Source organism: Schistocerca serialis, chromosome 4 (assembly GCF_023864345.2).
Source record: "Schistocerca serialis cubense isolate TAMUIC-IGC-003099 chromosome 4, iqSchSeri2.2, whole genome shotgun sequence".
In the NCBI taxonomy this organism is placed as follows: domain Eukaryota; kingdom Metazoa; phylum Arthropoda; class Insecta; order Orthoptera; family Acrididae; genus Schistocerca; species Schistocerca serialis.
The window spans coordinates 365435231-365462187 of record NC_064641.1 but is presented as its reverse complement, the minus strand read 5'-3'; the positions used below and the strand labels follow the sequence as shown (position 1 = coordinate 365462187).

General features: G+C 39.4%; 1 protein-coding gene across 1 annotated transcript in view; it reads left to right on the top strand.

The window, feature by feature from the left end:
* Positions 1-26957, top strand: part of LOC126474166 (intermembrane lipid transfer protein VPS13D) — a 525388-nt gene that overhangs the window by 60600 nt on the left and 437831 nt on the right. The window contains exons 10-12 of the mRNA XM_050101624.1: positions 1475-1661; positions 10195-10339; positions 26530-26817. Of these exons, the coding sequence (XP_049957581.1) occupies positions 1475-1661; positions 10195-10339; positions 26530-26817 (620 nt within the window). The remainder of the gene's footprint in view (positions 1-1474; positions 1662-10194; positions 10340-26529; positions 26818-26957) is intronic.

The window sequence follows — 26957 nt, the reverse complement described above, 5'->3', positions numbered from 1 at the left end:
GAAATGAGGGACAAACTATTGTCTGTATGTTTCCATATGAGTCCTGATTTCTCATATCTTGTCTTTGTAGTCCCTATGTGAGATGTATGTTGATGGCGGTAAGATTGTTCTGCAGTCTGTCATAAATGCTGGTTCTCTAAGGGTTCAATAGTGTTTTGTGAAAAGAATATCTTCTTTCCTCTAGATATTCCCATTTCAGTTTGTAGATTATTTTTAATGCTGCTGTATTATTAAGTGTTTTACTTTAATCTGACCTGGTGGAGATCCCAAACACTCCAGCAGTACTCAAGAATGAGACACAGAAGTATTCATACGTTGTCTCCTTTAAAGATGAGCTACACTTTCCTAGACTTCTCCCAATTAGCTGAAGTTGACCATTCTTCTTCCCTACAACTGACATTATGTGCTTGTTCCATTTCATATCACTTGGCAGTGTTTCACTTAGATATTTAATCAGTGTGATTGTGTCAATCAGCACATCGCTGAACTGTATTCAAACATTATAGGATTGTTTTTCCTACTCGCCTTTATTAATTTACATTTTTGTCTTAAGGTTGCATTCATCAAACCAAAGTCAAATTCTCTCCAAGTCATCCTGTGTGTGGTCATTCAGTGATGACACTGTCCCATCCACTATGGTGTCTTCAGTAAACAGTTACTGATTGCTGCTCACCTTATCTGTATGCTCTGACCCTTAACAACATGCAGTTTGGCACTATCACACACTTTCTGGAAGTCTAGGAATATTTAATCTGCCTGTTAGCTTCGTCTGTGGTTCTTAGGGTATCATGCGCGAAAAGGGCAATGCGAGTTTTGCATGCATGATTCTTTGTAAATCTGTGTTGATTTGTGTATAGCAGCTTCTACACTTTCTGGAAGTCTAGGAATATTTAATCTGTCCGTTGGCTTCGTCTGTGGTTCTTAGGGTATCATGTGCGAAAAGGGCAATGCGAGTTTTGCATGCATGATTGTTTCTAAATCTATGTTGATTTGTGTATAGCAGCTTCTCTCTCGAGGAAATTGATTGTTTGCAAACTCAAAATATGCTCAAGAATTCTGCAGCAAATACATCAAACATGGGAACGCTATGGTTCAGGATGTCCGCCTCTGTAGCTGAGTGGTCAGCATGGCTGGCTGCCAGGTATTTTTCATTCATGGGATGAGTGGTATGGGATGCACTCAGCCTCGTGAAACCAACAGAGGAGCTACTCACCCAGTCAGAAGTAGTTCTAAGGTCAAGAAACCTGACACTGACTAGGAGAGCAGTAGTGTGACTACATCCAATGATGCTGTTGACAGAGGATGAGATGTTGGCCAGTCGGGACCGACTGACCTGTCTAGGGCCAGAACATGGAACTTTACTACAATATTTACTATATGCCAGAATGTGTGTTGCAACTTTCTCCATTGTAGTTTGTGTTGAAATGCAGATGTGCCAAAAGTGTGTGTAAGTGAAACACTTGTAATTTTTCAGATTGATCGCAAAGTGTGGGATATTGAGCTGAACATCTCTGCCCCACAAATTATATTCTTGGAACATTTCTGTGACAAAAATGCGCTCATGATTGTTGTGGACTTTGGCAAATTCCACTTCAGTAATAGAGCTGACCTGCCAAGAGCAAGCATTAATGCCAGCCAGAACAAAGAAAGTGATGAAGAAGGTAAGAGTTGATGTAAATGTAGCTATGACCTCAATTGGGAAGTTTTCTGTAATTTACTGCTTCATTTTTTAACTGCAACAGTTGACTGACAATACTTATCATGAAATGAAATGATTGATCGAAATTGTTGACAACATTGAATTCTAGTTGATGAAACATGGTAGTTTTCTCTTCCATTTAGAAGACTGGAAGACTATGCACTACATTGTTGTTGTAAGCAGGGAATAAATTTCTTTTGTCCTCACATTTTGTTTTGTTACTGTATTCTCCGGCTGTTAATGGTCTATTGAGCATTGTGGTTGCTACAAGTTAGGGTTTCTTGGGAGTTCCAATTGTGTATGGAGTACAGGAAAAAGACTCCTTAAATGCCTCTGTGCATGCTGTAATTAGTCTAATCCTTTATTCACAGTCCTTCTAGGAATGGTGCATAGGGGGCTGAAGAATATCTGTATTTACTGTGGCTAATAGTGTTTCTTGAAATTTTGTAAACATGCTTTTGTTTAATAACAGGCATCTGTCATCAAGCGTTTGGCAGATGCTCTCCTATGATTAAAAAGAACCTGTGACTATTATTGTTGCCCTTTTTATGTGTGTGTTAAATATACTCTTTTATTCCCATTGACTGCATTTTCCTGCATCTTACCAACAGAGCGAAGCATGCAACATCCCATACCTATAGTAGTGTGCACTTTAGAAATCGGCTGCATGATGCATTCTGCAGAGAGAGAGAGAGAGAGAGAGAGAGAGAGAGAGAGAATGCTTTGTGGTGTCACCATTGTGCACTCTGTCTCTGACCCATGCCTCATCCTCTAGATGTTACCTACCCTGATAACTGGCAAGTCTGAGCGACTGTTTCAGCTCCCGACTCTCTCTAGTAGAATTTAGGTGCTGTAAAAACTACCTTGTTCCATCTTAACATAATACTTGTGGTGTTTGCTTTTTGCCATCCATAATTAACACTACAGTATCTAATTAAACATCAGTGTATCTAAACTAACATGAAAATCAATGCTAAATATTCTATGCGCACCTTGAAATGCATGCTGCAGGCAGACACGTCAGAACGATACTCTTAGCTGGATTGTAACTTGGTACACTGCTTCTTGCCACTGCACATCACCTCATCACCCACCTTTTTGTGTGCACCCTATTATAGCACTGAGTCTATGTGATAGTTTCATTTCATACCCTTGAAAAGTGTTCCACCCATGTGTTAATATGAGTTGACTGAATCTAGTCGTGACTCGTTGATGTTGTTCTCAAAGTATGCTAATTTTCTGAGTTTCGTGAAGTACACAAGTTTACATTTCTGATCATTGTAAACAGTCTTTACAACACTTGGTATCTTACTAAAATTTGATGAATATTTCTGCAACTTTGTTTCTGACAGTACTTAGTTATACGTAACTGCATCATCTGCAAAAAGACTGAGGTTGCAATTAATATTGCCTGCCATTTCATTAAAGGATACACATGTGTGACAGCATGTACTAGTTAATAATGTTCCAAAACATTGCACATAACAATGGGATTTTTCCAGGTCCCATTCCTTGGATTCTATTGGTGATAGAAAGGTAGGGTCAGGTTTTTTGTGTAGCCCTAACAGAAGGAGTGTCATACTGTAACTGCCCTACAATACAGAGTCAAATTTTCAATATTACACAGTTCTTCCAGCATAGGCAAACGGAGAAAATTGGTTGGTTCTTTTTGCATTGTATGTGGTCTATCGTGCGCCTTAAGGAGTTTCTTGAGGCGCCATTTAGTTCATGGGCATTACCTGAAAAATGTGAAAAACATGGCTTTCGTGTACTGAAAGTGAGCTGTTTTTCTAAGATGGCAATGTGCAACAAATAGCTGAAATTCTTCAGATATATTCCTAAGAACTGGATCTCAAACAACCTTGAAAATTTTCGTGATATCATTCTCCATTTCAGAAATATAGGGGGTTCAAAGTTACCCTACTTGAACACGTAAAATATACATGTAAAATACGGTGTGAGGTGAAAACGTAATTTATAAAGTGACTTAGCATGGAAAAATATGCTGTAAATAGCCTCCATTATCATCAGAAGGGTTTGGGGAACCCCATGTTGCAGCACTGAAACACATGAAAAATTTTTGTGCGTGTAAAATCTGGTCTGAGGTGTAAAATTAGTTTTGTGTTATTTTAATTTCACGTAAGTAAACTATCAAAATTTTACTGGCCCATAAAGTTCTTTGTATATGAGTGATATGCCCTGCTGTAGCAGGAAAAACAAGGGAACTAGCAGAAAAATGCTTCTATCGGAGCACAAAAAGGGAAATCTGCTCCTGTTTAAAAAAAATTCCAGTTGTAAGGTGGGGTACCAGTTGCGTTATTCTGCCTTTGTCAGCACCTTTAAAATTTTTCCTGAAAATTTTGGCTCGTGAATGTATTTGCAGTTTATGATGAGGAAGGAGGAGACTTTTGCATTGTGAAGGAGATGTAAAAGTAATAAATACTGGAAGAGAGTAGACAATGGCTGTGATGTAGAAAGAGCAGAGGAAACAATGGGAGTATGATAGAAAGAGAGGGATGTAGTGCCTGTGGAACATAGTTGACAGTGACTGAACAGTGAAGCAGACACTGCCAGTGGGAGAGGGAAAAAAGGAGGAGAAAGCGGAAGTGGATGAGAGCCAGTGGTAATGAGAGACAGAGTCTATGACAATGACAGTGGGGAGGAGAGAGATAGTGACAGTGAGAAGAGACAGCAGCAGTGGGAAGGAATGAAGGAGATAGCAGTTGTAAGAGATAGAGCAAGAGGAGACAGTGACAGTGAGAGGAGACAGTATTAGTAGGATAGAACAAAGGGGACTGTGGCTCTGATGCAGGAGACAATGGCATAGACACACAAAGAAATGATAACAGTGAGTTGGTTAAATGAGGGAGTGTGAATGGCATACAGGAGTGGATGGGAATGAGCGATTTACAGAGATGGATTAGTGAGTGTGAGCGAGTAACAGTTATGGGAGCTTGAGTGAGTGAGAGGTGAGTTACATGTTGAAAACAGTGTGAATATATTCATATGCCAAAATGTTTGGGAAAAGTTTTGAGGATGCTGAGGAAGGCAGAACGAGGCAGCTGACACCCCACTTTTCAGTCAGTCTTTCAAACAGAGCACGTGATACACTGAGTCGAAATAGTTTCTTAAAGTTAAGAAATGCTGCATTCAGCTGATTGCCAAAGTTTTCAGGATGTCATGTGAGAAAAGTGAAAATTGTGTTTCACGTGATGAATACTTTTGGAATCCATTATGATTGGTGTGGAAGAGATCATACTGTACAAGATACCATTATGTTTGATCTCAGATTATGTTCTGATTCTACAACAGATGTATGTCAGTGATATTGGACGGTAGTTTTATTGATCAGTTCAGCTACCCTTTTAGTAAATGGATGTGACCCGTGCTTTCCTCCAGTAACAGTTTTTGTTCAAGGCACATACAGTATCTTATGGTTAAAATGGGATCCAACTCAGTTGCCATTTTTATATAGGATCTGGCAGGGATTCATCGGGTCTTGGAAGCTTGTTTAATTTTAGCGATTTTAGCTACATCTCAGCGATTTTAGCTACATCTCAGCTCTAGTGACACTAAAATGGGTATCACTCATCCTTGCAGTGGTGCAAGAAGTAAACCAGGGCTGTACTTTGGTGTTTTCCATTACAAACAAGCATCTGAAAGCAGGGTTCAGCATTCCTGTTTTTGCTTTGCCTCAATTTCTGATCCAGTGTCATACACGAGTATCTGGATACTAACTTTGGTACCATATACAGCCTTTATGTCTGAGCAGTATTTATTCAGATTTTGTGAGGTATGTTTCAATAAGATTTGGCGAAGGTAGTCATTAAAGGCTTCTTGCATTGCCGTCCTAACAACCAAACATATTTCATTTACATCTCTGCACCTGGAGCCCTAATCTTTGTTTTACACCTCTTATCCAGTAATCACTTTTTTTCCCCCCTTCATTGTAGACCATGGAGGGTTTCTCCCTGGTCAACTATTATTTTAAACTTGTGCCACAGCTCTACGTATTCCTGCCCAAAGATAAATGTTTTGAGTTTTTCTTTGAGATATGATGTGACTGCCTCTTTATTTTGCTTATTGAATGTGAAAGTTTCCCTACTTGCTTTTGCCACCCTTTGTACTTCAGTATTGATTATTGATAAAATGCCTCATGATCATTGAGAATGTCTGTTTTATAACTAACAGCAAAGAGGTCAGTTTTATTTGTTGCATTAGATGTAATTTATTTCCATCTTTTGAGCTATCTGTTTCAGGAAGTTTATAGAGAAGGTATTTAGTAATATTCTGCAGTATGTTTTGTCTGTCCTACCACTAATGAAACTGTAATCATCCCAGTCAGTTGTTGAATGATTTAAGTCTTCTCCAGTGATGACAGAATGATTGGGGTTTTCTTTAATGTTTTTGATTACATCTGAAGGTGAGCCCAGTGATAGGTACAAAGATCCAATTGAAAGTTTATCTTCACCCTTCACACTGAGATTTGCTTGAACAGTCTCGTGTGTAGTTTCCATTTGTCTTGGAGGATTTTAAGTTTCTTAACTGCTGTAACAAATGCAATGCCATATTTTGCCATTAGCCTATTTAATTGATACACAGATCTACTCCAAAAATCTCACTTTTGTCTATTTCAGGGTATAGTCATCTATGTTCACTAAGTGTTATACGAGCTCCATTGCTTTTTAGGACTGCTTTGAACTCTGCGCAGTTGATCACTTGCAGTTTAATAATTTCATCTGAGGAAGACATTTCTTTGGGTCTTACATTAATACTTTGGAATCTCCTACAGCTGCCATTGTATGGATTACATTCATAAACACTAAGTTTACATAACAGTTGTAGAATGTTGATAACTGTGTTAGAACAATAAGTGAGCAGAAAAAAGTGAAAATTTTGTAGTAATCGCACAAGTTCCTACACAAGTGTGCATATTTGTCACACTTTTATGTTTCATAAAGTGCACAACCTTCTTTTCTTGTCATTAAGTGTTAGTTGCCACTATTACACCAGGCTGATACTTTTCTGAAATCTAACTGGATATTACTAAAACTCTGAGACAGAACCTCCAGGTAGATAACTCCAACATACATGAAAAGTTTGAGATTGCAATATTATCTTATAAGTCATTGATGTATAAAATGAACAACAGTGATATGCTTTCTGGGGGAAACTAGATAGTTCTTTAGTTGGTGTTGACTCTCCATCCAGGATAAATAACTGTGTCACGCTGTCATGAAATTTTCTATTCATTTGCAAATCTGGTTAGATACTCTGAGGGGATATATTGTATTTAGAAAGTGTGAATGTGTTTCTGAATCAATAACTTTTCAAAAGTTTTGAAACAATTATATCTTTGGCCACTATCTGGATGGACAGTTTGTAGCTTTCATGCTTACAAAAGGCTCTACATAATTTATAACAAAGTTGACATATAAAGAAGGTGTTTTAAAGGGGCCTTGCACCTGTCTCGATACTGCAATACAGTGGGCTTGGTGAGTGTGCTTTACTCTCTCACGTATGGTTGAGTATTTCAGGAGGTTGAGAGTGTAGGCCCTATATGGGCAAAAGAATGGGAATGAGATTGGCATTGAAATAAAAGAACACCAATATAATTTGTAGGTAAAGAGGATACCAGGTAGATAATGAGGGGAGTACTCACTACAGCTGATTGTTGGTGTTGGATATAGAGTTACGAATGTGGGAAAATCCAAGTTACCCTGATTCTTCTGGTTCTTATTTATGTGTGTATCTGCCACAGAATGCCTGTTCTGTACAGTCATTGGTTACCTAGTTCTAAACAGGCATTCAGTACAATGTTCATTGACCAGTCTTGATTGAAACCAGTAGTCAAGCAACTGTACATTCAATATATTTACAGTATCATTGATAATGATTGTGTACCTTCTCGACATGTTTCAAGTTATACAAAATAAGTTCATTCGTTACTTTTAACAGTAAAATAATTGCATCACATTTATTGTTCAGCGTTTATCTATGTTATTACACTGTGTTTAGTGCTGTACCCAGACTTCCTTAGTACAACCGGTGCCCCAAAATATCAATATTTGTGTAATATCAATATTTGCATACATATATGAAAAATATATTGTTCTACTACTAGCTTATTAAAAAAAAAAGTGAGCAATTTCATACCACAGATACAGTACTTACAAATTGGGAATAATATTAAGATTGCAAATAATGGTGATCCTTATAAACCTTGCTGTATAACGCACCAGTATTGTCACAGGTATGAGATATTACATTCATCCACTTGGCTTCAAGAATAACAGAAACTGTTAACCAAACTTAAGCATTCAACAGAAATAAGAGCTCCTAAAAAGTTCCTTTTGCAAGCCAGTGTCCAAAGCAAAAATATAATTATCTAGTTTTTTTGGTAAGACAATTGGTAGTATGCAGCATTTACCATATTCAGCATCAAACTTACACTAAAGGATATTAGTTTCGGCCTTTCTAATTTATAGTTCCTTTGACATTACAGGCATCCAACACTATAGAGAGAAAGCAGTGCAACTTGATCAGTTAGTGAAAAGGTTCACTGAATAAAACATAGAATTCATTAACGATTCTTCTTTAGTCATTGCTAAGTTCATTCTGTGACTGTACCACAACGAGAATTAGCAGTAGCTTTGCAGTTAGAATATAAAGTAATAATAACCATGTATTCTGTGTTCAGTAGCCATGTTACCATGGCACTTAGTAGAAATTGAGTTCTAAAGTTTGTGAATTATTAAGGCCAGAGACCTTCCTGAATTCAACTTCTTTTTTCAACTTTTCACTCTGCACTCTACACAATGTAACCTACAGAATGTGGCACAATACCTTTAGTGATTAACATTTAACAACAGTATTTTATTGTATGTAGAGAGACTGGAAAGAATTTCAGTTATTACCAGACAAAAACTCTAAATGAAGTCTTTTACATTGAGACAGCATTGAGATCACAAATATTTTATACAAAAGAGTTGACTGAAACATGTATTAGATGAAAAATCAATTATTTGCTGAAAAGTTTGTTCTAACAGACAATGTAACACACAACATAATCTTTCCCAAGCCAGCAAGTAACTTTGTTACCAGTTATTTCCAGGCTTCTGTAGCTTTAAACAACTTGCTGGTTGGGTTCTTGTACGATATTTCCAACCAAAATGTCTGCTCCAAGTTATCACTTTTCCAAGCACTAGTCGCAAATATCTACTGGTATGTAATTATTCTTCATGCTGTATCATTGCAGATTGAATGTGTCTGTCTCCCACCAAAATCTCCAAAGTCGTTCCTCCTTTGACAGTGTTGCCTTTCTAATCAGTCTGTCTGTTGTTAATCCTTTTCCAGAAAACAATACTTTGAAATTTCTCTCTTGCTCTTTAAACATGCTGGTTAACAACAGTGGATCACAGTACTTACAGCAATACAATGATATTTACTATTAGAAATACTTAAATTATTACCAGCATTCAGACAAATTTTATCTTTAACATTTGGTAACTCTCGTGCGACAGTAAAGCATGCTAGCACCATGACCTAGCAGATGCAAGGGTTGCTCATACACTAAGGTCTGCGTTATTACCTAAGTGGCTCTTGTGTGTCAGTTCTGCCAGTCTTACCTCACGTGATTTTTATGCTGGAAGCAAACATTAAATGGAATTAGTCAGTACATGTAGCACTGGCATTCACTTAAGGGTGCTTCATTCTGTTAACCATATGATAAAAAACTGAAATGTGACTTGTAGATACGTCATATATTTACTTACCTTTTGTAGATATTAAGTACAACACATTGGGGATATACAGTTATTTTCATTTTTCTCTGTTTTCATAGTGGGCCTCTTGGCACTGTGAGCTGTTGTGACAGTACTTGTGTTTATTGTTACTGTTATGAGTCATAGGCACAGATTTTTCAGCTTAATTTGTCTTTTCTACTCATTTTAGGGAGTTCCTCAAGATTTTTTTTGTCTTCAAGTAAAAGTATATCTGTAGCTATTAATTTAAAGACACTGCTAATTGGCTGCAGGAATTATGTTGGTGGTTGGTTATTTTCCTCTTGTTATCAAATCGCCCATTTTGGCATTTTTCAAACAGTTAAACTTAAGCACACACTTCTTTGTTGCAATATTTTATTTTAGTTAATGAAAAGATGCTCCAGTTGCTAAAACGAACTTCATTAAGTCCACAATTGGTTTCAACCTTTACATTAGGCTATTGTCAAGTGATGTGAAACTGCCAATGTTAATGCATAATGTGACGGATATTGTCTATAAATATTTTACATAATAGGAGGTAGAAAAAAAAAAATTATATATAGGCCCAAACCGGTCGTAGACTTAATAAAGTTCTTGTTAGCAATTGGAGTGACTTTTCATTATTAAACATACAGTTTGGGAATCAGCACCCTCTGAACACAGAGAAACTAATAATATTTTATGTTGCTTTTAGTGTTCTCAATCTATTGCTTGAACCGTATTATTTTGCAGATGAATTTCAGACACCTTGTTCCACACCACCAGGAAGTCAGACAAGTGAACCTGAGCTTTCACAGATGCCTTCCCTAGTGTTGCACCCTCCATCCAGAAATGAGGACTTATCTGAAATCTCTCTCCATCAAAAATTGTATGACAGGTAAAGTTTTATTGCACTCCTATGTACCTCACCTTCTTACTTTCTATGCATCATCCTGTAAATATGTGTTTATAAGCTTATTGCTGTTGATGTAAACTGCACATTAGCCTGCTGCCGTTTTCAAGAAAATACATAGGTTTAAAAAATTACTAAACATTTGTTGTATTGAGGACTAACAGAACTAAATAATAACAATGTTTCATTTCAGAACATGATAAACTAACCAATTTTACAGTTTTGAAGGAACTACCAATTAAAGGAAAGGTTAATCACAGATAGGTTGTTAACTAGAAACAACACTGGCTAAAAAAGAATGATGCAAGAGATTATAGTTTCATGCTAAAAGCTGAAATAGAAATAAGTAATACCTAACTAAACTGGCAAGATGAGAAAGTTTAGCTAACTGAAAACTTCACATTTTCAGATACTTAAAATATTGAAAGAAATTTTAGGTTAATTTCAGACAATCACCTCGTTGCTAACAGGCAGCAGTGATGTCACATTACAAATAGTGAAAACATATGTATGAAATAAGAGTGCGCTGTTCAATGTGAGAATTAAGTTAATGTATTTTGTTTTCTTGTCTTGTGAGTGTTAGTTCTCAAAATTAGTGTTGTCAAGGACAAAGCTTTGACAGACCAGAGATGCTAAGTATGTCAGAGCCATAAGCAGTACGCATATTATTAGAAAAGGTAGCATAATTAACAGCAAGTAATACAGAACTGCGTGGGTTGACAGATACGTGATCATGACAGTAGGGTGTAGGTTTGTCAGTCGCAAGTTTAATTGCTCCTTTTTCTGGTAAGGCAACTGAGGATGTGCAGGCGTTTGTGGGAGACCTTGGAAATTTCGCTGAGATGGAAGGTTTGTCTGATAAGGAATTATTTTGTGTTGAAAAATTGAGACGGACAGGGTAAGCTAAAACTTATGTATGGTATACAGAAGCTCTTAGGGGAGCTGCAACATTTGAAGAAATTGGAGAAGAGTTAATTCAGAGATATACAAAATGAAATAGCACCAGACACTGTAGGGAAGAATCAGGGGTAATAACTATGAGAAATACAGAAGCTGTGGAACAATTTGTGGATAGAATAAGGAAAATTAATGGATGTGCCAGTGGATGGAGACAGGATGCTGCAGTCAATGAAATTATTTTGCAAGGAGCTGAGCAGAGGGTGCTTGATGCCATCTTCAGAGGTTCATGCGAAAAAAAATGTCAAGACGTGGTTGGGCAGGGGGTCTGGCAGATTTGCCACAGCAATGCAGTTAGCTATATAGTGTGAGGAGATTGATTTGTGAACTGGAATGCAGGGTAAAGGGGCAGTATTTGCAACTTACATAAAATATTTCAGGTATGGCTGAATGGGGCATGTAAGGAGGCAGTGTCACTAGCGTCAAGGTTATGCGAATAAAGTAAGAGGAAGTAATAGTTTTAGAAGTAAAGGACTGGGTAAGAATAAGGTGTTAAACAGCAGCGGGGAGTCCCACGTCCACCCATGGTCAAACCCAGTAAGATTGGATGCTATGAAATTGTTTGCAGAGGTGGACTGTGCAAAAAGAGGAATAGCAGGACAAAAGGATTGCAGGATATTATTGAACAGAGGGGCGCATGTATCAGTTGCCAATAGTGATCTGGTGAAATGTAAGCAATGGGACCCCACTACAGTACAGTTTGCATGGGGTAGGGGATAAAGACGTCACACCATTAGGATTGGTTGACATTCGCTTTTGTACAGTTCAGATTAACATTGTGTAGAGATTGTGCCATATGTGAGTTATGTTAGATTTCTTATTTAGCATTCTCCCATAATCAATCTTCGGCAACATAGGGTGGAACTTGATGTTTGTTAGGTGAAGCCATTGCCAGTGTAGTGATGTTGTGAAGAGTGTATCATGAAAGACGAACAAACTCATTAAACTGTGAACGATCACACTAAGACTTGATTTTCACGATTGTGTACCAAAGGGTACTGGGAAATCATTTAGTTCAGTGCTGAGTCTAGCTTGTTGATAGGAATTTTATGCATGGTGGAACCATTAGAAGAGAATGGATTATTAGATCAGGTGGGTTGCTTAGTTAATAGAGGTATTCTAAGAATACAAGAAATAAAGGGTGAAAAGATGGGATTTGTTTTTATAAATAATTTTAATGCAGAGGACATAGGATTAACAAAGAGGTTGTTAATTGCTAATATGGATATTCTGGTAGAAGAATGGGACACGAGGGATGTCAGCCACAGACAATTACCAGACGCCATTGAAACTTCCTTACAAGGAAAAGTGATGCACCTGGAAGGAAGCAATAGGGAATGGACGGAAAAATTACTATTGGAATTTAAGGATTTACTTTTTCCAAAAGGGCTATTACCATCTACGCATATTACACAGCATTGCATACCAACAAGAAATGAATCATGAGTGTTCCGCAGACCATATAGAATACCTAGATACTTACAGCCAATTTTGAGGAATTTATCGATCAGCAGCTGAAAGATGTAATAATTGAAGAAAGTAACAGTGCATAGGGGGCAGGAATAGTTGCGTTCAAAAAAGGATGCAACACGAAAATATAGGATAGGTTTTGTTGTGATTACAAACATCTAAATGCGGAAACCATAACAGACATCTAACCTTTGCCAAACATGACAGAAACATGGACCATTTAGGACAACGCAAATATATTTCAGTGAAGATTTTGAAGAGTGGTTATCACGAGATAGAGGTTGCACTATAGTATTGAGACAAAACGCCTGAAACACTTCAAAGGTTGTTGGACGGAGTCCTCAGAGGCTTAAAACCATGGTAGTGCTTAGTGTACCACGGTTACATAATTGTCTATGGAAGCGATATGCAGTGATCCAAGGGAAGGAATTCTAAGGTTGAAAGCAACAAAGTTAACATTGAGCACAGAAAAGTGTAATTTTGTGATAGAAGATGTAACATACGTAGGTCATATCGTAAGTAAAGATGGAGTTAAGACAGACCCAAGATTAGAGCTGTACATGAATTTCCTGTACCAGAATCTGTAAACAAGTTGAAATTGTTCTTAGGAGTCACGAACTATTGCTGCTGGTTTGGATTGCTGGGTATTGCTAGACCATTGACGCAGTTGTTAAGAAAAAGGTAATAAATTTATGTGGTCAGAAGAGTGCCACCATGCTTTTGAAGAGCTAAAAGAAGTTTTAGCATCGAGCCCAGTATTGCTATTTCTGGATTTTAATAGAGAAATTGTTTTATCATGTGATGCATCAAATCTTGCTCTGGGCTGTGTTTTGTGACAAGAGGTAGAAGGTGTAGAACATCCAGTAGCTTAAGCATCAAGACAACTAAATTCTGCAGAAAGAAATTATTCCACAATAGAGAAAGAGATGGTAAGCCTTATTTATGGAATCACATATTTAATACGTTATCTGTACAGTGAGAAGTTTAGATTAATAACAGATCATGCAGCTGTAAATTGGTTGTTAGGGTTAAAGGATCCTTCTAGCATGTTGATGCGATGGCCTGTAAAACTAAGTAATGTTGATTTCAAAGTTATACATAAACCTGAGGAGAAGCACAGAAATGTTGATGGCTTAAGGAGAAAAGTAGTAGTACTGCATATTGTGGGTAATGAGGGTAATGAGCATAAGAAATGGCAAACTGCACAGAGAGCGAATGACGAATGTAAGCAGTATTTTAAACAGTCACAGTTTTGTGTTCAGGATGAGCTGTTATGCAGAGAAACAAAGTTGGGACTGTGGTTTGTGGTACCAGCGAAGCTAAGGAATAGTGTGCAGATCTACCAGCTGAAGAGTAGCAGAAAGGTATTGGTGGAGGTATAGGCAGACGGACGTAAACCAGTATGTGTGGAATTGCATACAGTGCACACGGAGAGCGGATTGTGTCGAACGAGAGTTATAGAGGTTACATGAAGCATTAGCACCATTCAAATTTCTGGGGTTTGATGTTTTAGATCCATTCAATAAAACACCTGCAGGGAATAAGTACATACTCACAGTTATAGATCATTTTAAGATATGTACAAATGGTCGCAATGCCAAACCACTAGGCAGCAACAGTGGCATGAGCACTTTTGAATAATTGGATACTGAAGTTTGGAGTGCCTGAAACAGTATTAAAAGACCAGGAAATGAACTTCATGTCAAATCTACTCAAGGAATTGTGTAAGTTAGTGAATGTGAAGAAGTTAAGGATGTGTATTCTCCATCCACAACCCAATGGAAGAAGGGAAAGAATGCAAAGGACAATCGGGATGATGCTAGTTCATCACACCACCTGCAAAATTTATTTAAAGTATGTCTTCTCTGCCTACAACTCAAAACAGCATATGAATACAGGATTATGAATCCAGGATTATTGACATATGAAGTAGTATATGGTCATAAAACTCCTCCACCGTTCGACATATTGAAAACAAAGGAAGGGAAGACTGGAGAGTTTGTTAAGGAATTTGCCAGTGTGATAAGGGAAATTTGAAATAGAGTACAGAGGGCAAATACGCAAGCACTGAAGACACAGGAAGAAGCAGTGGCCCATAATGCAAGAATGCCACAGTGTAAGGTTGTTTAGTGGGGCGATGCTATCAACTTCATATAAACCAAAGGGAAAGACAAAGAAGTTTTCTGCAGAGTATCAGGGGTCATACCAAGAGGTACAGACTATGTTGCCAGTGAATGTCAAGATTAAATTGACAGCGAGAAAAACAATCGTGCATATAGGGGAGTTGAAACCTTTCCAAGGGCGTGTGGAAGTTATTCTAGGTATAGGAGATGTGAACAAGAAAGGGAGAGTGAGAAGAAAGATATCAGAAGGTGAACAATAGGCTGTGAATGAAACGGTTATGAGGAACCCATCTGGATTAAGACAGAGGAGATAGCCATTTAATATATATTTTTTGTTAGGTATAGATTTAGTGTAATTAGTATAAGCAGCTGCAGAGCAGCATTGAAATTGAGGAGGATTAATAGGTATTCCTGCACATAGATGAGGTGCAAAAAGACGAGATGACACGGTTCATAGCAGGACCACTGGTCTTCGTTGGGGTGGAAGTGTTAAGGAATCTGTACCTGGAAGGGGGAGTGCTGTTCACCAAGCAGGAAGATGTAGTGATCAAAGGAAGTGCTGGAGTATATGAGAGAGTACATGGAGCATACGAGAAAGTAAGGAGTGAGATGACCCAGGTACTGTGGGTTACTCCCCATACGTGAAGGAAGAGGGGTTTGATCAGTGCTGGAGGTCAGCTTATGAAAACAATATTTGGCAATGCTTATGAGGAAGACATTAGAAGGGTGAACGACACTGTAGAAGAGGTTAAGTAGTGTGCAAAAGGGAACAAACCCATGAGTGATTGGCACATTATGCAGATTACAAGTTTAGGGAAGGACGTATTGAATAACACAAGACTACTACTACAAGTGACTGGAGAAGTAATGTGGTATGCTAGAGATGGAGAAGGGGCCGTTAGTCAGAAGTAGAAGTCTTAGAAAGGCAAGTAGTTACGAGTAAAGGGTTCCAGTCCTTAGAAGATGGTGTTGAGAAACACAAGGGAAAGTAACAGTACTACAGAAGCAGGCTGTGAGAGGTCAGCTGGGGGTAAACTTGCTGTCACCAGAGCAATATTTAGATGGTCTAAAGAAAGTACAGAAGGGAACTGCTGCCAGAGTTGGGGTTGTTTTTAGAACTCTAGCACAAAAGTTACCTTTTTATTTCAATGTAACTGTAGTATTGATGAGAACTGATGGTGCAAAAGTTTACATCTCCATTTCTGAACCAATAACAGGGAAACAAGCATGTTAAGACTGCTACATAGTTCATGTGTATGCTGTAATATGGGGGATATTGAAGAAATGTGTGAGAGTAAAAATTCAGCGACTGTTGTTAATTGCAAAAGACATGGGAAGATATGTAGAAATGATGGAAGCAAAGTTACGAAAATGCTACCAAGGGGAAATACAGTCTGAATATGGTAATAAGAGAGGGGCAGGATTCCTGCACAGTGAAATTGCTAATGAGACAAAAGGAGGTAAGAGAATGCAATAAAGAAGTGTCAAGCCAGAATTGTGTTTTCAGCGGGTCAGGTGCTTTGGTTGTACTCTACCTTTGACAAGGTGGTAGTAGTGGCTAGTTTTTTTGCACAGGGGAAGCTTAAATCAGCAAAGAGGCTAGAATTAAACAGGAGTGGTTTATTATTAAATGGAACAGTGTGAGGGATAATGGACCTATTTTCCATCTGTCCACTGAGATTTTAGCCTTGTTTGTATTGGTCAGGGGAACCCGTGGAAGTGCAACCTGGTGCAGATCTAACCAACTTAAATCAAACTCTAAGGTCAGAATTAATGCAGTATATAAACATGTTTCTGAACCATCAGGAGGGACAAGTCTCCCTGGAAACCTTATTGCAGCATGTAAATTTATATCTGGAAAATCAGTACTGGAAAGAGAGAACCATGATTATTGTCGTACCAACCACTGCTGCGACACTTGTTCTGCTGAGTGCAGTCTTTTTTTTGGTACATAGAAAATGAAGTTGGGATCAGGCTGTCATTCAGATTCCAGTGGATTGGATACCCTGAGCGTAAAAGCAGCAGAATGAAGATGAATGCACAAGGGGGCAGTATTAAGGATAATTGATTCATTTTAGCGTGAAAGTTTGGAATAAAGAGTTAAAAGTTATTGTGCGAGAAACCTAGTAATGGAATAAGTTCCATGGTGTTTGAGTTAAGTAGCATGGCAAGCAGCACAGTAGAAATGTGTAAGATTAAGTGATAGGGTTAAGGAAACCAGTTGTTAGAATAACTCTTAAGGAGGCGAAACAGGACCATTAGGGCCAGTCAGCAGGAACTCTAGTGTAAAGGATAATCTAGTTTAGATGACTCCAGGAACCAAGTCTTGATAAAAAGGAGGGCAATGTAGTGTATCAAGCCAGAACAGAAGTGAGTTCCAGCAGAGCCAACCACAGGCAGGAAAGAGTGTTATGTGTTGTGAAGCAAAACATGGCCAACAGGCATTGCGAAGCAGAGCCAGCTAAATGTGGTATAGCAACAGCCAATGCTGCAATACACTTCGGGAAGAATGGAAGCATTTCCTCACTTGCCACCACAGAAGTGTTTAGAGTACATCCCTTAAGCTCTAAACAAATATAGTCAGGAGCATATGAGCACTCAGCCATTCGTGTACTAAAATATTCTAGTCTCAGCATCACAGCCTACACCACATACCTGTGACACCCAGAGCAACATCCTGGAATGCAGTTTGGGGTGTAGTGCTTGACCACAGTACAGGGCAGTGTGTCCTAAGTCATGAAAGCAGCCGCCACTGGACAGAGAGCCATCTGCTCAGTGGAGGGAGGTCACGGCCACCCCCCAAGGAATCATCAGCCACATTGCCACGCCGTCATCTTGGTTACAGCCAGAGACGCCAGTGACAGTGGCATTTGAGTGGCGCCACGCTTCACTCCACTCCTTGTGCTGTCAGCAATGCTTGATGTCTATTGTTTCGCACAAGAGGCAACTGGACAGTACCACCAAGCTGTCCCTGATGTACTACAGCCGAGGGCCAGAACGAAGGAGCTAATTAAAGAAATCTGCTGTTGTCTTGATGTCCAGTTTCACTCACCAAGGGTGACAGTTGAAGGGTAATCTAATAGGGTTAAAACCGTGTGCTTTACTGGAAATTAGACTCAGAACCTTGCCTTTTGCAGGCAATGAAGCTGTGAGGTTGGCACTTGAATTTTGCCCTAATAACTCAAAATATTGTCTCCAATATGAACTGTGCAATGAATATCATCATAGTTAATAAAAATTTTGAGGCACCTCTACTGAAAACTCAACCTAAATCTTTCAACCCTTAACACTAGGATGTAGTGTTTGGAGGCATGGCAATTTTGAATTGACATGTGCCGTGTTAATAATTTAATGGTGCCTATTACTTGATCATGATCAACAGCCATAATTATTTTTCTGGGTTCTGAGAGCATTACTCATTAAATCAGTTTTCTTGTTTAGAAAGTCACGTATGCTAATATAAAATAAGCAATGGAGAATCCAGAATGGAATGTAACAGTATTATGAAAAGGATCATAGCTACTCACCACATAGCAGAAATGCTCAGTTTCATATAGGCACAACAATAAGACTGTAAGAAAGCGAGCTTTCGGCCAATGAGGCCTTTGTTGAAAATAGAAAAGGCAGGGCTAGCTGTGAAACAAGTCATGTGATCTACAAGCTAAGCTGCAGCCTAACCACCTGCGGCTGTCGCATCTGTAGTGACGAGCTCTCCCTCTTGAAATATACCAAGTGTCTGACTGAGGCCTTTACAGACTGTAATTATCCTCCCAACCTTGTACAAAAACAGATCTTCTGTGCCTTATCTTTCCAGTCACCCACCACCTCACAAAGTCTCACCATCCAGCCACAGAGGAACATTCCCTTGTGATGGAGTATCAACCAGGACTGGAGCAACTGAATTACATTCTCTGTCAGGCTTTCTACCAACTCTCGTCGTGCTCTGAAATGAGAAATTTCCTACCTGCTATCCTTCCCATCCATTCCGCAGTGGTATTCCACCACCCACCGAACCTACACAATATCCTCGTCCATCTCTACACAACCCCTGCTCCTACCCCCTTGCACCATGGCTCGTATCCCTGTAATTGACCTAGATGCAAAACCTGTCCCACGCATCCTCCCACCACCACCACCACCAACACCACCCACGACCACCACCACCACCTACTTATTCCAGTCTAGTCACAAGCATCACCTATACCATTGAAGCCAGGACTACCTGTGGAACCAGTCATGTGATCTGCAAGCTAAGCTGCAAACTCTGTGCTGCATTGTACGTGGGCATGACAACCAACAAGCCATCTGTCCGCATGAATTGCCACCGACCAGCTGTGACCAAGAAACAGCTGGACAACTGTGTTGCTGAGCACACCATCCAACATGACATTCCTCATTTCAGTGACTACTTCACAGCCTGTACCATATGGATCCTCCCAACCAACACCATCTTTTCTTAATTGCGTGAGTGGGAACTCTCCCTGTGGTATATCCTATGTTCCTGTAACCCTCCTGGCCTCAACCTCTGTTAGTCATTGTCCTTATCTATCTAGCCCCCTTCCCTGTTTCCATTCCAGTACTGCACAGCCTTCTATTCCATCAACACATTCAGTATTTTCACTACTCTCCTTTTCCATTACTACTCCCCCTCCCCCCCCCCCCCTCCCCCCCCCCTCCTCCCCACCATCTAGCCATCTAGCCACTTGACTGCATCTAGCTGTCCCACCCTCTCTCCATCTCGTCCGTGCTCTCTCCCACTAGAAGCACTACAATCCCCCACCCCTAACCTGCTCTCCCTCCCACTTCCCTCCCCACCCTAGCCCCCTCCTCATCCTCACCCTATTGGCTTTCCCATCATGCGCTGCTGCCCATAGTGTGGCCTTGGCTGCCAGAGACTGCAGTCATGTGTGTATGAGTTGCATTTGCATGAGTGTGTATATGTGTATGTCGGCTATTTTCAACAAAGACCTCATTGGCCAAGAGTTCACTTTCCAACAGTTTTTTTTGTTGTTCCTATCTGCGACTAAACGTCTCCTATATGGTGAGTAGCAAGTATCCTTTTCATTATACACTAGTATAAGCTGCTTACTGCAGCAGGAATCACATTGACTTTGATATCGGTGAGTCTTTACATGAATGTAGCTCAGTCTATGGACATGTCAAAGCCACCCTTGACATCAAATAAGCTGCTTTAGTGTGGTCCGATTAAAATTACTTGATAATTCAGTCTGTCACTTGCTGCTACAATGTTGCCACATCTGCTGGCGGCTACCGCTCTGTTATAGGTTACACGCAAACACAGTGGGCCACTTTACAGATGCTGTTAATGTGTAATGTGGAGCAAAGTTGGAAGTGGCCACTGTGAGGTACGACGGAAACGGGAGATACTCTCAGTGGCTGGTTTTAGGTGACCAACGACTGAACTGTGGCAACAATGGATGTTGTAGCCATGAATTTAAACAGATGTCCTGTCGTAACCACAACCTCATGATGTGCAGTGTATCTGAAAAAAATGGTGCTCTACAATCTGTAGCAGAACTAAAATCATATTTGCTTTGTTCATGGCGTTTAAGACTAACCTCTAAGAGTAAACTAAACAAAGAAAAATTTCATAATATGTTTGTTTGCCTAGCCATCTTCCACAACAAAATTTCAGTTTTAGTGGTAAAAGCAAAATGTAATTTCTCACTCTCATTAGTTACCTGAAACTATTCTCACCTGGGCTACATGTGATGCTGCATTACCAATCGATGAGAAGTCCTGGTTGGCACTTGGTTGCGGGTTATATCTGGCACAAACAGATTCTGAACGAAAAACAAACGATAGGAAGAAAAATAAGAGCAAATAAAAAAGTCAATATGATGATTTAGAAATAAAAAAAAATACTTTTAAAACAGTTAATTGAATAGAAATGATAATTGAAGTCTTTTGATTAGATTTAGAAAATAAAAAAAAAACATTACATTTGGTGAGATTTGAACCATCAACCTTTTACATGTCAGTTTTATACTCTAACCACTACACTTCACTATTACACTTCAAAAGGCTGTTGAGTTATGACTCTGTTGACCCAGTCACAAAAATTAATTGACAGCCTTCAAAACTTCAGCTACATGCAATGTCATGGGAAGCTTATCTGGTGTAAGCCAATCTCTATGATTATAATAACTGTATAAATGATGCCGAATCGTGTCTTGTGCAGAAGGATTCGGTAGTGTTTGGTTAGTGTTGTTTATGAAGCCTGTGTATTTTGTTAGCGTTGTGTGTGTGTGTGTGTGTGTGTGTGTGTGTGTGTGTGTGTGTGTTGGTTTTGACATGGTTGTCATGTGTGATGAAATACGAAAAGGACCGGACCCATGATTCAGGATCCAAATACGTCAAGAAAGAAAGCCAGACAAGGAATTGGGAAGTGAGTTGATTCTTGTTGCAGGTTGGCAGCAGCGAATGGTTCGGACATGATACTGAGCACTCTAATTGGAGGAACCAGTTACAACACGTGATGTGTCAACTATCCAAGTAGTTTTAATCAGATTGTAGTTGCATCATCACAATAGGGTCTCTTATGTAATTACCAAGTGAGGTGTTGCAGTGGTTAGGTATCTGGACAAGCATTTAGGAGGAGTGGGATTTAATTTCATATTTTGCCATCCAGGTTAGGTTGTTTGTGGATTCCTTAAATCCCTTTATTAGTCTGTATGCCTTTCTTTTCTCCATATTACCTGCTGTACAGGTCAGTGTATTCATATGTACCTCTGTTGTTTCAGGAGACAACTGCATGAAATCTGCTAGTCTTTACATAGTTTGATTTAGACATGAAAAAATACGCACAAATCAGTCTGTAGAACATCTCTCCAAGTTTTAACTAACATTACATTAGCACAATATGGACACTGCTTGTGACACTGGGAAATGTCAATACGATAGATTTTGCCCTATATATCATTGATAATGTCTATGACTGCATTAATTATCCTTCCTTGCAACTCTCCCAAATTAAGTGGCTGTGGAAGCAGTAACATACAATATTTAACATAACCCCATAACATGGAATCACATGGAGTTAAAACGTGTGCATGGGGACCACTGAAGAAGATGAGAGTCATCCTGAGAAGTACGCCCCCTCCAGTTCTGAGACAGTCCAGCATTGAAGTAATTGTGAATGGCTGAAAAAGTGTGATCGAGCACTGTCTCATTCCAAAATGAAGTATGCACTGTCTCGCTGTACTTGTGATGCAAGCTACTGCTGCAGTATGACCGGGTACAGAAAACTAGTCACAGTTTCGACCATAAAGAAAAGTGGTGCATAAACTTTTGAAGAGGACATGGCACAAAGGACTTTTAACTCTAGGTGAATCACAAATGTACTCCACAATCTCGTGTGGATGTTCTGCTCCAAAATAAACAGTACAATAATGCACCTGTCCATACTCGTGAAACATGGCTGTGTTATTGAAAACCAACTTCTGTGAAAAACTGTCTTCCTACTATAGATGCTGCAAGTCATTGTAACGTCAAAACAAAGCTCATTGTCCCGAGCAGTCAGCACATTTAATAAATGGAGTCAATATGGCATTACATTCAGATGTTTGCGTAGAGTGTGCCAGACAGTTGACTGTTGTATCTACAGTTTTCTGCATGTATGTATCATAGATTACTACAGTTTCCTGATAAATGATTTGTGTACACACTCCACCTCCTCTGCTTATGATCCCAGTGGAGTTGTTTTCTTAACACCGTATATACAGCCAGTCTCACTGAATGTGTCATGCCACTCATGAATTGTTTTGTCTGTCGGAGATTTCACCTGATATCAGGTATAAAATTATCACTAAACCGATACAACACACTCACATTTAGTGAATTCATTGACACAAAACACACATGTTGCTCTGTTATAGGGTAAGTTCTGATGCACAGGTCCCCTAGTAGTGTGTTCTGCAACTACATCACAAAACATATTGATTGATGCTGTGTCCACTGGTATATGGTTTTTGTGCAGTCATATGAAACCCTGCAAGTACTTACAAATAACCCTGTATTGTCCACTTAGTGCACTTCTTCAAAGGCCAACCATCCTTAAGATCTTGAAACATACACTCTCTGTTCTGAAGGAAACTGGCACATGAGACACAGTTTTCAAAGAAGAGTTGACTTCATTTATTACAAAAGCTGGAGCACTCTATAGGTAAAGACTGTGAGGAGTCTAATTAAACTGATACTGTGTGTCTAACTTCACACTAAAGAATAGGGAATGTTCTCTTGTTGGGGAAGGATATAGTTACATTCCCCCGCCCCATGAAGTACTCGTATTTCTTTCACTCAGTGGGGGTGGGCATGATATCTCCAGCAACATCTTTGTATCAGGGAGCACGTAAATCTGTGTGACAGTAAAATATTAACTAGGTGTTGTATAAAATTGCTATGAGTGAATGATTATATTTGTAAGCAGATTATGGCTTTACTTTATGAGCAGACACAATGAGCTAGTCTGCCCACATTGACACCCAGTTAAAATCCTTTAGAGAATGTGTGCAGTTGAATGAAGCAGTTCCAAAGACAAGACTGATCACTTAATAACTTTGTGGCATCAGTACTTATTAAGTTGTACAATGTAGATTGCACTGATGGCACTGTCTAACAGTTTTTTTATTCCATTGAGGACTAATTACAGTAAGGGATACAGTACCAGAATTGTAGCATTAGTGTTACAGAATAGGGGAAACTCACACATGGAAAGGAAGAAGAAAAGTAATTCCGTGCTGAAATGAAATAGCTATCCTTATCAGCTTGACTGTGGTGTTGTATGCACTTTGTTAAGGGGCCACGGACGTGTCTTTTTTGGTAATCTGGTAGAGTGTAATGAACTGTGGAATAAACTCATCTCATACAATAATATACCATTTTTTCATCTTTTTTCCTGTTCTTTTATTTTCATTTCATATCCAAAAGCAGGATGGGCTGTTTATGATCCAGCCCAATTGTGGAGCTCAATTCATCACAGCTCTTGGGAATGAGAAGTGGGGTAGACAGGATTCTCAATTGTGAATATATAAGTGGGTATTACCAGTTGTGGCATTTTCCATACAACAAGGGAAACCTCCTGAAAACCTAGAACAGAACCAGCTCATTCGAAGTATTTTTAGTTTATTTCTGAGACAGTAGGTCCCTGAATACATACGTACCATATATTATTAATAGCATGGAGTACACAGATTTTTCCTCAAAGTGTACTTGCTGGTCGTAAGCCAGATATTCACGTTATGGAAGAGAGAGATTGCTACTCTCCATACAGAGGAGGAGTTAAGTCACAGACTGGCATAATACACACACACACACACACACACACACACACACACAAAAGCCCAACTCGCAAACACGTGGTCCCAGCGCATGGAGACAGTGGCCATGTGTGTGTGTGTGTGTGTGTGTGTGTGTGTGTGTGTGTGTGTGTGTGTGTGTGTGTGTGTGTTTTATATTTATAATGAAACTTGGATTTTTGAGTGCAGTATGTAATTAGAAACAAGAATACATGCATTTTTTATAAAAATGATGATTACATATAATTAGGATACACTGATCAGCCAGAACATTATGACTACTGACCTACTATTGATATAAATCTGTTCAGGCAATAACTGCTGGAGACACACATGGTGCATGTAGTATCAGTGAGTGTACTGTCTGTGTGTAGAATGGGGAAGGCACACAATCTATCTGAATTTGACTGATGACAGACTGTGATGGCCCAGAGGATCAGCTTGAGCATTTCAGAAACTGCACGACTTGTTTGTGTTAAAGGAGTGCTGCAGTGAGTGTCTTCAACACATGGCAAAACCGATGTGCAATCACATCCAGACGTTGTGGGGTTGGGCAGCCACCCCTCATTACAGATTTCAGATGTCATAGGCTGGACAGACTGGTAAAACAGGAAAGGCAGCGAACTGTGGCGGAACTAATTTCAGACTTTAATGTTGGGAAGAGTACAGATGTGTCTTAACACACAGTGCACCAAACATTCCTAATGATGGACCGCCTCCACAGCCAATGACCAATGCTTGTGCCTGTCAACATGACATCAGCAACTATTACTGAAATGGGCATGTGCCCATCAGCACTGGACTTTGGCACAGTGACAAGTGTTTCATGGTCTGATGAATCCCAATACCTTCTTCACCAGCCCAGTGAGAGGGTGCGAATCCATCGTCTTCCAGGGGAACAGCTCCTTGACATCAATACTGTGAGACGGAAACAAGCTGGTGACAACTCCATTATGCTCTGGGGAACATTCATGTGGGCATCCATCGGTCCAGTAGAGTTTGTGCAGGGTACTATGACATACAAGAAGCATTGTACACTAGTTGCAGACCATGTACACCCTTTCATGATGATCATGTTTTCTGATGGCAGTGGCATTTCTCAACAAGGTAATGTGCCATGTCACAAGGCCAGGAGTGTGAAGGAGTGGTTCAAGGAACACAGTGGTGAGTTCCAATTGATGTGCTAGCCCACCAACTTGCCAGACCTGAACCCAATGCAACACGTCTGGCATGTGATTGAACGTGGTGTCAGTGCGTATCGCACGTCGCCCCACCTACCCCCACCCTCCGCTTGAATTTTTGGGAACTTGGTGACTTGTGTGTGCAAGTGTGGTGCCAATTTCCTCCAGTAACCTACCAAGGCCCAATTGTTTCCTTGCCATGACGTATCACCACTGTTATCCATGCCAAAGGTGGACATGGCAGCTATAAGGTAGGTGATCATAATGTTCTGGCTGATCAGTGTATATTTATAAATTTTGTATTTAGGTATGTAGGTATTCAAATTGAGTGAAATAATAAAATAATGACCAAAACTAGACTCCTCAAACCAGTGATTCAGTGATAACCAACCCTGGGCACTACTGATAGACACACCCTGTCCATTGAAAACTGTCTGACCTTTTGCAAATTAAAGTCCGTTGGAGAACTCAAAGGTCGATTTTCTCAAGAATTTTTGAGAGTTACATTGAACTGCTTTGGGGGATTGATGTTTGAGTTGTGAACTTCATGTACCGAAAGTATAAAAACTTACAAAAGTCTGAAGCCTATGGAAGTTAAATATAGCCTTTGGTGCAATGTCACCACAACCTGTGAACTTACCGAGCCAATGAAAATTTAATATGATACATTGTATTTGATTAACATCCTTCAGTTACCAGACATCATGCTATTAAAGAGGGATTTTGGCTGAGTCTGAGGAAAGTATCAAGTGAGTCAGTTCTTGGTATTTAGACAGTTCTATTCAGGGACAGAAAATTTCCAAGAATAGTGTTGACACAATTTTTCTTCAAATTGATTGAGAATTTGCACTAATAATAAATTAGATTTGTAACACAAAGATCAAATTATATTACTGAGACAGGTGCTGAGGCACCTGATGTGATGCTGAAGAAGAAGAAGAAGAAGAAGAAGAGGAGGAGGAGGAAGATGAATGGCACAAGTAGTTTGTGTGTGTGTGTGTGTGTGTGTGTGTGTGTGTGTGTGTGTGTGTGTGTTTTAATCTGTTTTCAGTGTAATGGATGAAAATAATTCCTTATTCATCAATAAGTTTTAGCATTAGTTAAAATCCTTTCACATTCTGTTACAGGTATCGCATGGAACTTGGTGATCTTCAGATTCTTGTAGGAAGAGTCCGTGATAACTGGAAATATGCACATCTTAAGGGCACTTCCACTCTACATCTTTTAGACCGATTTAACATAGCTATTATGCTGGAAAGACGACGAGTGTTTACAGTTGATCCGAATTTTCCAAATTTGGCATTATCTGCAACATTGCCTCGACTTGTAGTACATATGAATGAGAACAAAGTCCAGGCAATAAAGACAGTCATGTCTACAGTTGCTGGAGGTGGTTTACTACCTTCCCCTTTCAGGTGAGGCATACAACAAAATACTTTCCTCATTAATTTCTTTTGCGTTTCAACTGATAGCAATAAGCAAGTATGCAATCCTATGTACGGTTGTGCATAATTTACTTTTGTGAAGGTAGTTTCTGGATCCTATTTAGTTTGGT